Source organism: Hyla sarda, chromosome 4 (assembly GCF_029499605.1).
Source record: "Hyla sarda isolate aHylSar1 chromosome 4, aHylSar1.hap1, whole genome shotgun sequence".
In the NCBI taxonomy this organism is placed as follows: Eukaryota; Metazoa; Chordata; class Amphibia; order Anura; family Hylidae; genus Hyla; species Hyla sarda.
Genome location: NC_079192.1, coordinates 65928628 through 65941486, shown reverse-complemented (window position 1 = coordinate 65941486; position 12859 = coordinate 65928628). Strand labels below are relative to the sequence as shown.

Sequence of the window (12859 nt, the reverse complement as noted above, 5' to 3'; positions counted from 1 at the left end):
TAAAGATTAAGGTGTCATTTTTACCGAAAAATGTACTACGTAGAAACGGAAGCCCCCAAAAATTACAAAATGGTGGGGGGTTTTTTCAATTTTGTCTCACAATGATTTTTTTTTTTTTCCGTTTCGCCGTAGATTTTTGGGTAAAATGACTGATGACAAAGTAGAATTGGTGGCGCAAAAAATAAGCAATCATATGGATTTTTAGGTGCAAAATTGAAAGATTTATGATTTTTTTAAAGGTAAGGAGGAAAAAATGAAAGTGCAAAAACAGAAAAACCCCTTGTCCTTAAAGGGGTACTCCACCCCTAGACATCTTATCCTTTGGATAAGGGGATAAGATGTCTAGGGGCGGAGTACCCCTTTAAGGGGTTAAAGGAACTGGGGCATGGTCATTATTGCATTTATTTCAGTATTCGAGGCGATCAGGAAAAGGGGGGGGGGGGTGTAGGGCGCAAGTCACTAACTGTTGCAAAACTACAACTCCCAACATGCCCGGACAGCCTTCGGCTGTCCGGGCATGCTGGAAGTTGTAATTTTGCAACAGCTGGAGGCAGCCTGGTCGGGAAACACTCCCAGGAGGAACATGAAAGAGACAACACAAGTTCTCCAGAGTTATTTCATTGTTAATCCAAGTATTTGCTAAAATAGACATGTGAAGAATTAGACTTCTCCAGGGAATATAAAAGCGTTCTATGAGATATTTTGGCGACATATTGAAATTTATTAACGTTGCTTTTAAAAAGTAAACTTTTTGACACTGCACGTTTTATATATATTTTTTTTTATTTTCTGACACTGCTACTATAAGTAACTAATGCAGGCTTTTAAATTTGTCCGTGAAAAAAAAAAATTTCTACAAAATTATCTAACAAAAGGTGTCAGAAAAAGCAAAACCACAATAACAATATATAAAGAACAAATAAACAATGCTCCGTGTAATATCTAATACTTAAGCTCCTGTTTTAACGTTTGTGGGCGCCATTCAGCTGGTTGTAGTGCGCCTGTTGATCATACATGGTGTAAAGCTGTGTGTGTACTTATGGCTGGCTGTCATGGGCACCCCGCACCTCATGCCAGGCTGTGGTCAACGCTTCATCATAAAACCATAGGCAGCCTTGTTATCCGTGCAGGATATTATGTAATGGCTCTATTATTATTATTATTATTATTAGGTTGTGTTCACATGTTCAGGGCTTTTAAATGCAGTTCGTAAAGAAACAGATCCTGAATGGAGGACGCAGATTCAATAAGTGCAATTAAAAAAACCTGAACGTGTGAACACAGCCTTACTGGTGCTAAAAATCAGTCAATGTGATTGGCTCAGCGGGCTGTCACTCCTTCTCGTCTCCAAGGGTGGGGGCCGAAGCGCTGAGGAGTTTGGCAAGTTCAGTGCCAGAGCTGGGTCCTTTACGGGGCTCCAACAGTAGAACCCCCTCAGTATCCCCTATCCTGTAAGGCTACGTTCACACGGGCGTCTGAGTTTTTTTATTTTATTTTTTTATCCCTGTTTTGGTTCCGTTTTTGCAGGCTGTAAACGGATTAAAAACTGTTTTTAAAAAATCCCATTCATGACAATGGGATTTTTTTGCAATCCGTTTGTACCCGTCTGCACTCATTTCCATTTTTTTGATGGAAGAAAAAACGGCACATGCAGTATTCTTTTCTTCCGTCAAAAAAAACGAAAGAAAAAACGGATACAGTAAATTTAACATTGAATTCTATGGAAAACGGATAAGCCTATGATGTCATCCGTTTGCATCAGTTTTTTCAATCCATTTTTTGATCCGTTTTTACTTCTGAGCATGCCCAGAACAAAAAAAAACTATTTTTGTTTATTAATTGAACAATAACGGATCCAAGCATATAACATCCATTTGCATCCGTTATTGTCTGTGTTTTTGTTTTTTTAAATTCCTTTTTTATTTTTGATGGGAGAAGAACGGGACGGGTCTAGATGGCCATGTGAATGCAGCCTAAAAAGGGGATAAGTTTAGTTACCCAGACAACCCCCTTTAAAGGGAATGTGTAATCAGAAAATGATCTATTGTTTAAATCAAGTGTTTAAGTTTAACTTTAAGTTTTCGAAGATTTTTTTCTTTTTTCCAATTTTCCATTTTAATATCTTTTATTTTTCAAAATAATCCGGAAATCTTGCAGTTTTCATTCTGGCCATTAGGTCTGCAACTAAGGCTTCTCTCACACTGTTGTTGTGACATGGCAGTGTAATAGTAAATTGGATCTGTCGGGACCTATTATTTCCCATTGTGCCCCCGTCAAAAAAAAACGTCCGTTAAGGCACAAAAAAGGAAAAGAAGAAAAAACGGACGTTTGCCGACGGAGCACAACGGCCGTGCGAAAGGGGCCTAAGGTGAAATGACCTGTTCTGTACTGATCGTTTCCCAGCAGTGATCTCCTTATGACAGACAGGAGAACAGTGAAAAGTAACACCAGTTTAGAGATAATAGAGGTATATACAATAGCTGTTGCTCACAGATCAGTCTCCCCTCCCTGTAGAATGACCTCTGAAAAGTTCAGAGCCCGCTAAAACAATGAGACAGTTTCAGTCTATTATTGATGGAAGAGAAACCCAGCACTACTATCATCCAACTTTTGCTCTGTGTATGTAGAGCAGAGTAAGGAGATTTGTTACTCTAAGGCTGGGTTCACACTGCAGAATTTCTGCCGGAGATCGAGCTGGGTGGACCTTTTGGGAGATCTGCTCAGAATTGCATTGCCATTTATGGGGATGGCAATGTAGTCCGCGCGGTCCTAGTGCCGCCAGCTCGATCTCCGGCAGAAATTCTGCCCATAAATTCCACAGTGTGAACCTAGCCTAATAAAAAAGAATCCTATCTTTATTTTGTAGCAAAAACTTCAATATAAAAACTTTAACATGGCTTCAGTAAAGCCGGCGTCTTTCGGGACCAAAGTTCTTAGTCATGGCTGTGATGCAATTAAAGCACACTATCGTGTGCCGTCGTCTTCCCTGATGACACATGGGAGGATTTATTCCCCAGTGTCAGCGGACATATAGGCTACTAAGTACTGACCATTCACTGTGATTTTACCGTAGAGGTCTGGGACTGTTTAAATGCACGCTCCTACCAACAATATATGTGTGCTTTAATTGTATCACAGCCATGACTAAAGACTTTGGGTCTGAAACCTGTCGGCTTTACTGGTGGTAACGTTTTTATCATGACAAAATGATTGGATTTTTTTATTGGAGCTTGGAGTCTCTTCTGTGTATTGTTGTCTATATCCATGGGGCCTGCTAAAAAGCATATCTCTAAATGGTGTTAAAGAAGATTTTTCTAGGGACCTGTTCACATTGAATCTTCTTGCTGCAGCCTCCCATTACTGTTAATGGGATTCCGCTACACAATTCACTTGTTAGATGTTCAACAGTGGAACATGCTTATTCTTTCAGCAGAATGACTGGAACTACACTGCAGTCTGCAGGCTACTGCAGAAAGAATATGCCCAGAATTTCCTTGCTGAAATTTCGGGTGGAATTTTTTGGAGTTTGAACAAGCCCTAAAAATTATTGTAAGCATTGACTTTCTTAGACCACATAAATGTACACATACCCTAAGCAGTGGTTGTTGTTTTTTGTCCAATATAATATTCTCAAACAGGCAGCATATCTTTTATCATTACTAGATCTCTTGTTTCTAGCAGATGCAAGGACTACATTGCCCCTTAAAGGGGTACTCCGGTGGAAACTTTTTTTTTTTTTTAATCAACTGGTGCCAGAAAGTTTTAAACAGATGTTGTAAATTACTTCTATTTAAATATCTTAAATTCTTCCAGGACTTAGCTGCTGTATGCTCCGTAGGAAGGCGTGTAGTTCTTTCCAGTCTGACCACAGTGCTCTCTGTTGACACCTCTGTCCATATCAGGAACTGTCCAGAGCAGGAGAGGTTTGCTATGGGGATTTGCTCCTACTCTGGACAGTTCCTGACATGGACAGAGGTGTCAGCAGAGAGCACTGTTGTCAGACTGGAAAGAATTACTCCATTTCCTTTGTAGTATACAGCAGTTGATAAGTACTGGAAGGATTAAGATTTTTAAATAGAAGTAATTTACAGATCTGTTTAACTTTGTGGTCATTTTGTTGATTTAAAAAAAAAAATAATTCTACCGGAGTACCCACTTTAACGTTTTTTCCACAAAACTGCTGCTTCCACTGTAACTGTAACAAATAATAAACTAACACACAAAAGAATATAAAATGATACTTCAAATAAACAATGTAAACTTCTAAACTCTACTTTTTTTCCCCAAAAGTCCAGTGGTCTCCAAACTGTGGACCTCCAGCTGCTGCAAAACTACAACTTCCAGTATGCCCGGACAGCGAACGGCATGTTAACACCAGGAAGCAGCATCTATACATCAGTCCCTTTTAAATCAATAGTTACATAATATTTCCTTTTCTGTGAAGGGAGTCTTTTTAAGGTAAACCCTAGATGGAGTCTGAAGTAACTGTGTGACACTTGTAATGGCACCATACAGGTCATCTAGTATTCATAAGGGGGGGGGGGGGGGGGGAAATATATATATATATATATATATATATATATATATATATATATATATACACACACACACACACACATACAGTAGGGAAAAACAGTATTTAGTCAGCCACCAATTGTGCAAGTTCTCCTACTTAAAAAGATGAGGCCTGTAATTTTCATCATACCTCAACTATGAGAGACAGAATGAGGAAAAAAAAATCCATAAAATCACATTGTCTGATTTTTAAAGAATTTATTTGCAAATTATGGTAGAAAATAAGTATTTGGTCAATAACATAAGTTAATCTCAATACTTTGTTATATACCCTTTGTTGGCAATGACAGAGGTCAAACGTTTTTCACAGGTCAAAAGTCTTCACAAGGTTTTCACACACACACTTGCTGGTATTTTGGCCCATTCCTTCATGCAGATCTCCTCTAGAGCAGTGATGTTTTGGGGCTGTTGCTGGGCAACATTGACTTTCAACTCCTATAGGTTTTCTATGGTGTTGAGATTTGGAGACTGGCTAGGCCACTCCAGGACCCTGAAATGATTCTTACGAAGCCACTCCTTCATTGCCCGGGTGGTGTGTGTGGGATCATTGTCATGCTGAAAGACCCAGCCACGATTCATCTTCAATGCCCTTGCTGATGGAAGGAGGTTTTCACTCAAAATCTCATGATACATGGCCACATTTAGTCTTTCCTTTACACAGATCAGTCGTCCTGGTTCCTGTGTTGAAAAAGAGCCCCAAAGCATGTTGTTTCCACCCCCATGCTTCACAGTAGGTATGGTGTTCATTGGATGCAACTCAGCATTCTTTCTCCTCCAAACACAACAAGTTGAGTTTTTATCAAAAAGTTCTACTTTGGTTTCATCTGACCATATGACATTCTCCCAATACTCTTCTGGATCTTCCAAATGTTCTCCAGCAAACTTCAGACGGGCCAGACATGTACTGGCTTAAGCAGGGGGACACGTTTAGCACTGCATGATTTGAGTCCCTGGCGGCGTAGTGTGTTACTCATGGTAGCCTTTGTTACTTTGGTCCCAGCTCTCTGGAGGTCCTTCAATAGGTACCCCCATGTGCTGCTAAGATTTTTGCTCACCGTTCTTGTGATCATTTTGACACTATGGGGTGAGATCTGGCGTGGATCCCCAGATCGAGGGAGATTCAGTGGTCTTGTATGTCTTCCATTTTCTAATAATTGCTCCCACAGTTGATTTCTTCACACCAAGATGCGTGCCTATTGCAGATTCAGTCTTCCCAGCCTGGTGCAGGCCTACAATTTTGTTTCCGGTGTCCTCCGACAGCTATTTGACCTTGGCCATAGTGGAGATTGGAGTGTGACTGTTTGATGTTGTGGACAGATGTATTTTATACTGATAACAATTTCAAACAGGTGCCATTAATACAGGTAATGAGTGGAGGACAGAGGAGACTCTAAAAGAAGTTACAAATCTGTGAAAGCCAGAAATCTTGCTTGTTCGTAGGTGACCAAATACTTATTTTCCACCATAATTTGCAAATAAATTCTTTAAAAATCAGACAATGTGCTTTTATGGATTTTTTTTTCTCACTATGTCTCTCATAGTTGAGGTATACCTATGATGAAAATTACAGGCCTCTCTCATCTTTTTAAGTGGGAGAACTTGCACATTTGGTGGCTGACTAAATACTGTTTTGCCCCACTGTATTTATGTGTGTGTATATATAAAGGGTGGGCCATTTATATGGATACACCATAATAAAATGGGAATGGTTGGTGATATTAACTTCCTGTTTGGGGCACATTAGTATATGTAAGGAGGGAAACTTTTCAAGATGGGTGGTGACCATGGTGGCCATTTTGAATCCAACTTTTGTTTTCTCAATAGGAAGAGGGTCATGTGACACATCAAACTTTTTGGGAATTTCACAAGAAAAGCAATGATGTGCTTGGTTTTAATGTAACTTTATTCTTTCATGAGTTATTTACACTCTTCACACACTGATAGCAACACCACAGGAGAAATGCTAGCACAAGCTTCCAGTATCCGTAGTTTCAGGTGCTGCATATGTCGTATCTTCACAGCATAGACAATTGCCTTCAGATGACCCCAAAGATAAAAGTCTAAGGTGGTCAGATCGGGAGACCTTGGGGGCCATTCAACTGGCCCACGATGACCAATCCACTTTCCAGGAAACTGTTCATCTAGGAATGCTCGGACCTGACACCCATAATGTGGTGGTGCACCATCTTGCTGGAAAAACTCAGGGAACGTGCGAGCTTCAGTGCATAAAGAGGGAAGCACATCATCATGTAACAATTTCGCATATACAGTTGAATGGCCCCCAAGGTCTCCCGATCTGACCCCCTTAGACTTTTATCTTTGGGGTCATCTGAAGGCAATTGTCTATGCTGTGAAGATACGAGATGTGCAGCACCTGAAACTACAGATACTGGAAGCCTGTGCTAGCATTTCTCCTGTGGTGTTGCTATCAGTGTGTGAAGAGTGGGAGAAGAGGGTTGCATTGACAATCCAACACAATGGGCAGCACATTGAACACATTTTATAAGTGGTCAGAAACTTGTAAATAACTCATGAAAGAATAAAGTTACATTAAAACCAAGCACATCATTGTTTTTCTTGTGAAATTCCCAATAAGTTTGATGTGTCACATGACCCTCTTCCTAATGAAAAAACAAAAGTTGGATTCAAAATGGCCAACTTCAAAATGGCTGCCATGGTCACCACCCATCTTGAAAAGTTTCCCCCCTCACATATACTAATGTGCCATAAACAGGAAGTTAATATCACCAACCATTCCCATTTTATTAAGGTGTATCCATATAAATGGCCCACCCTGTATATGTATATATGTATATATATATATATATATATATATATATACACACACATGAAATTAAAGATCTCGGAGGACAATTTTTTGGGAAACACCAATGTATCTGCAATGAATTCAGTGTAACAAACAATTCTGCTCCTTGTATCCAACACTCCTGTACCCTTTCTGTATGTAAACTGGCTTCATACGACGTAAAACTGTGTTCTGTAAACTGAGTTTCGTTTTTGTAACAATTGCCACTCTGTCGTTTTTTTTTTACAACCCGACGTGTGAGTATTTGCCCCCCTTCCGATTGTCATGTGCTGTGTGAGTATCTGGTATAACCCCACATAATGTGCACATCCCTCAGCCCTAATACAGCATGACGCTTAGGGGATTTCTCTCTGTTTCGGGCTTTAATACCGGCGAGTCTTGAAGGCTTATCCTGGCGGTGTTTACCATCTGCAACCAATCGTCTTCAACCTGTGATTATAAAAGAATGGTGCCTGGTTAGTTTAACCCCCACAATGTATGCGATGAATAATGTGGAAATATTATAAATTTGTTATATGGTTACAGAGTGCCAATGGTTCAAGAGACATCTGGGGAATTTATTAGGGTGGGTTCACACCACATTTTTCAAGTACAGTTCCGTATAGGTTTTCATTATAGAAAACGTATGGAACCGTATTGAAAACCGTATACATAGACAAAAATTGAAAACTGGATGCATCTCGTTGCGTACGGTTTGCTTGCAACATGTTTTTTTCCCGTACTCAAAACCGTGGTTGAGCACGGTTTTGTCTCCAGGTTAAAAACCGTATTGCAACCGCATACGTTTTTTTAACATGGACGTCAATGGGAAATGCACATGTATACATTTCCATATGGGAAACCATATAGGGTTTTTAACATCCAACAAGGAAGAAAAATAGAGCAAGACAGAATAAGGAGTAAACGGCACCTGTATATGCAAAGAACCGCACTGTGTATGCTAGAACATATCAATGGAACGGTTGTTGCTAATGAGCCAAACCCACAATGACCAGAGGAAACCATACATGACTGCCTGAAGGTGCTCTCGTAGTAAAGTTCTGTATTCAATATATCAAGATAAAAAGAAGAGAATAAACAGAGCACTCACATTCTTGACTTGTCTTCAAAGGCAGGGAACGCCGACTTCAGTTAAGGTCTTCCATTGCGGGGAGGCGGTAGATGGTACGGGGGGAGTCTCCGATGCCGACCATGGACCGTATCACGCCCACTGGTGCTTCATCAGGCCGTGTATCAATACATGGCCTGAGGAAGCCCCAGTGGGCGTGATACTGTCCGTGGCCGGCGTCTGAGACTCCAACCCCCCCCCGCTCATACCATCATCCGCCTCCCCGCTATGGAAGACCGTAACTGAAGTCAGCATTCCCTGCCTTTGAAGACACGTCAAGAATGTGAGCGGTTTTTACTTTGCACATACGCATTTGCATCCTAAAGTTAAAATGTAAAAAAATTATTTATTTTAAATAAAATTTTCAAAAACATAGATTTAAAAAAAAAAAAAAACGGTCGGAACCGTATGCACTTTTAAAAACCGTATACGGTTTAAGAACGCATATGGTTTACTTTTTACTTTTTCCCCATATGTTTCCATGCGGTTCCATACATTTTTTTTTTGACATTCAGTTTTCTTTAGAAAAACTGATTGAAAACAGTATTGCAAAAACGATGTGTGAACCCAGCCTTAAAGGGTTTATCCACCATAAATTGATTTTAATATGTACCTGCCAGACAGTAATGGACATGCTAAGTGTCAGACTATATGGGCCAGAATTAATTCAGACAATAATACTATGTGGCATTCATCTCAATTGTCCAAGCCAAAAACTCCATGTTGTTTAAAGTTGATTCTTAGTCTCAAACTCCACAATTTCACATGGTGTCTGCAAGTGCGAAACATCCCTTTGTCATTGTTTATATAAACCATTTTATGGCTCAGATAAGTGCATTGGAATTCAAGTCAATTTCAGTTCATGAGTGTGTGTATGTATATATATAGGAAAATACTTTTCCTAATATTCTTGACAGTAGTTAGATATGCATTACCCATCATTATTTTTATGATTATTATTAGTAGCATGTTTATGTTATGTGGTCAGTATACCATTTATAACCTATTTAGTTTTTCTGCATCTATAAGATAGTATGTATGTAATCTGGTGGTCTGATTTTGTCCCATGAATAGAGTCTACAGTTATGTCTTATCTAATAGATTTATAACTGTAAATCTAGACAATTTACTGAGGGTCTATTCATTAGTTAAACTCGGGTGGGACCATTGATGACAGATTCAGATTGAAGACTTGGGAAAATCCCAAGATATCTGCTGTGAGTTTATGCTATATGTCGAAATCTAATCCAGCTAACTATATTTATTGGCCATTAGTTGGAGAGATGACTTGACATGATATATCTATATCTTAGGTAATAACTGCTAATATTTAAGAAAATATTTTAGCAACTCATGGTCATGAGTGCCCTCTCTGGTCAGTGAAATAATTACATCTGGGCGAGACAAGAGCCTAGAACGTTTTTGTTCTAGAGACGTGATTGTTTAATTTCTCATCTGATCAAGATAAGGGATCCTTGTTTAAACTGTAGTGGTGAGGCTGGGGGGGGGGGGGGGGTCATCATCCTTTGTTCCTTCTTTGGAGAGCATCCAAGATTATCTTTCTGTGACTGCTGGGTGAACAGGCTGATCCCATCCAACTTGCTTGACCCACTGGCACTTCTACTTTGTGGTAACTATAAAAGAACTTTAATATATTTTGATTATTGTTGGCTATTCTATAGCAGGGCGAGTTTATGCTTAAGATTTATATTTTCCTACCCATAACTTGTGGATGAATTTATAGATTTATGTACAGGTATAACTTTAGTGAATCTGCAGACACTGACATCTATCTGAACAGAATAACTTTAATTGTACTTTTGATTCATTTTTCTCCAAAAGAAATAGCCCCAAATTATAGAATTAGTAAGGGAAATTCCCCTCTGTATAGCCATCAATAATTTATATGTTATCATTTATTAAGACAAAGTTTAATTCATAATATTTCTAAGTGGGAAAATCACTGTTTCATGTATTAACATATCTTGTATTTAATATACTCAGTTCTTAAGTATACCAACTGCGTATATACCGATGATATCTATGCTGCCATCTTGTGGTCAATTTTGAATACCGTTGTGAACTAGGGCGGTATACTGCCATCTAGTCGGCAAATTTTAGGTATTACTGTGACTTAGTATGGTATAAGGACATCATATTGATCTGCATATTCCATCGTATTTTATATTTCTATATCTTAATTAATTGTATATCTATTTTTACATATTTTATTGTTGATGTCTTATTTGTGCAATGATATTCCTATCTTCCAAATCTTAACGAATAATAGAGGTATTTATTGCGTTGACGTCTGAGGATCTCACATGTTTATAATTTTTTTTATCTGCGGTCCTCATATTTTTTATTTTTGAGAGCTAACGTTTATTACTTTATCTTCCTCGCCTATAAATTATACGACATAAGAAAGAATCCGTGCTTCTCTTGGAGATAAATTGCTAAATTGTGAGATTACCAGCCATCAAACACAGGTACAGACACTATATTATAAACAACACTAACTTTACAGCCCCTGTAGCATAGTCAAATAAAAAAAAAAATCCTGGAATACCCCTTTAAAGACCAGCATTTTACAAGGTAAATGCTTTAATTTTATTAAGAAGTCCAGTCCTCTTAGAGGTGAATGCACCCTAGGTTTGCAAATCCAGCGGGAGGATTTCAAAAACGCCTCCAGCAGGATCCACACCATACCCCATTAATTTCAATGAACCCACCAAAGTCACTAGTCAGTCCAGTTGGCTCATTTTCCGTTCTTATCTGTTTTTTTTAACTGGATTGAAAACTGGCCTGCTGTGTCCATACAGGTTGCATATATCTTGTACTCACATGGTCCCTTTTGATGTATTTCAGATGTTGCCCAAGAACCTTGTTGGCATCTGCTCCGTCCACACTTACATGGTCCACTGTGGATTCATGAGGCATCTAGGAAGTATTAATATATGAAGAAATGTAAAGGGGAGGTATGCAGGATTCAATTTCCTATTCTTTCATAGGGCTTGTTCTCCTGCAAAACAATGAACATCAGACCCAACAGACCCCATTCAAAGTCAATGGAACCTGTCTGGACCTGTTGGTGTCCACTGGAAAACATTTTTTTTTTTCTTAAATCAACTGGTGCCAGAAAGTTAAGCAGATTTGTAAATGACTTCTATTAAAAAATCTTAATCCTTCCAGTACTTATCAGCTGCTGTTATGATCCACAGGAAGTTCTTTTCTTTTTGAATTTCCTTTTTATCTGACCACAGTGCTCTCTGCTGACACCTTTGTCCATTTTAGGAACTGTCCAGAGCAGGAAATGTTTTCTATGGGGATTTGCTCCTACTCTGGACAGTTCCTTACATGGACAGAGGTGTCAGCAGAGATCACTGTGGTCAGACAGAAAGGAAATTCAAAAAGAAAAGAACTTCCTGTGGATCATAACAGCAGCTGATAAGTACTGGCAGGATTAAGATTTTTTAATAGAAGTCATTTACAAATCTGTTTAACTTTCTGGCACCAGGGGAGTACCCCATTAACTAAGGAACAGACTGCGACAAAGGTAAAAAATGCTAATGTGAACAAGCCCTTATCTTTATCAGACTTTGCCCCATGCCTATTGAATGTGAAATTGCGGGATTATTACTTTTGGGCATCCTCCTGTCTCATCATTGTATATCGTACGCAATATCTTTAAAGTCCCATGAGATTAAATTTTTTTCCCCCCCTAATTCTAGGATATTGTTTCCCAACCAGGGCGCCTCCAGCTGTTGCAAAACTACAACTCCCAGAATGCCTGGACAGCCGAAGGCTGTCCAGGCATGTTGGGAGTTGTAGTTTTGCAACAGCTGGAGGCACCCTGATTGGAAAACACTGTTCTAGGAATATGTGGCATCTGTTTAACATTTGCAAAGTGCAAATACTGCAGCCCGGGCTTTACCAGATACATACCAGCACAGGAAGAGCATTGAACACATAGCTGAACGGATAGTACAAAAGGTTTAGGAAGGTGGCGGCATATAGATCAGCATAGCGACTGAGCTGGCTGGAGAATAGTGTCTGCCGAGAACCACTGCGGAACAGGCTGCCCATCTTCCCGTAACACAAGTCCATCTCTTGGGTGATTTTCTGTATGTAAAATAAAATAAATTTTACATAAAAAACATCTTTATGTTACACAATGAAAAATACCACAATCACAGGATGCCGTCATTGCTGTTAGAGATGGCAGTCCAGATGGCCATAGCAGAATATGTTCATGTAGTATAAATTATTTAGAGACAGTACAGTCAATAGTATACAGCAAAAGCAGAGGTTCTAGTCTTACATGGGCCCACGTGACTGAGGAACGCAAA

At 39.3% G+C, this 12859-nt stretch overlaps 1 protein-coding gene across 1 annotated transcript in view; it reads right to left on the bottom strand.

The window, feature by feature from the left end:
* Positions 1-7363: 7363 nt before the first annotated feature.
* The window catches only part of LOC130368052 (cytosolic purine 5'-nucleotidase-like), a 50014-nt gene continuing 44518 nt past the window's right edge, over positions 7364-12859 (bottom strand). Inside the window, exons 16-18 of the mRNA XM_056571277.1 lie at positions 12456-12632; positions 11355-11450; positions 7364-7831 (exon numbers count right to left, since the gene is read on the bottom strand). Of these exons, the coding sequence (XP_056427252.1) occupies positions 7721-7831; positions 11355-11450; positions 12456-12632 (384 nt within the window). The 3' untranslated portion in view covers positions 7364-7720. The remainder of the gene's footprint in view (positions 7832-11354; positions 11451-12455; positions 12633-12859) is intronic.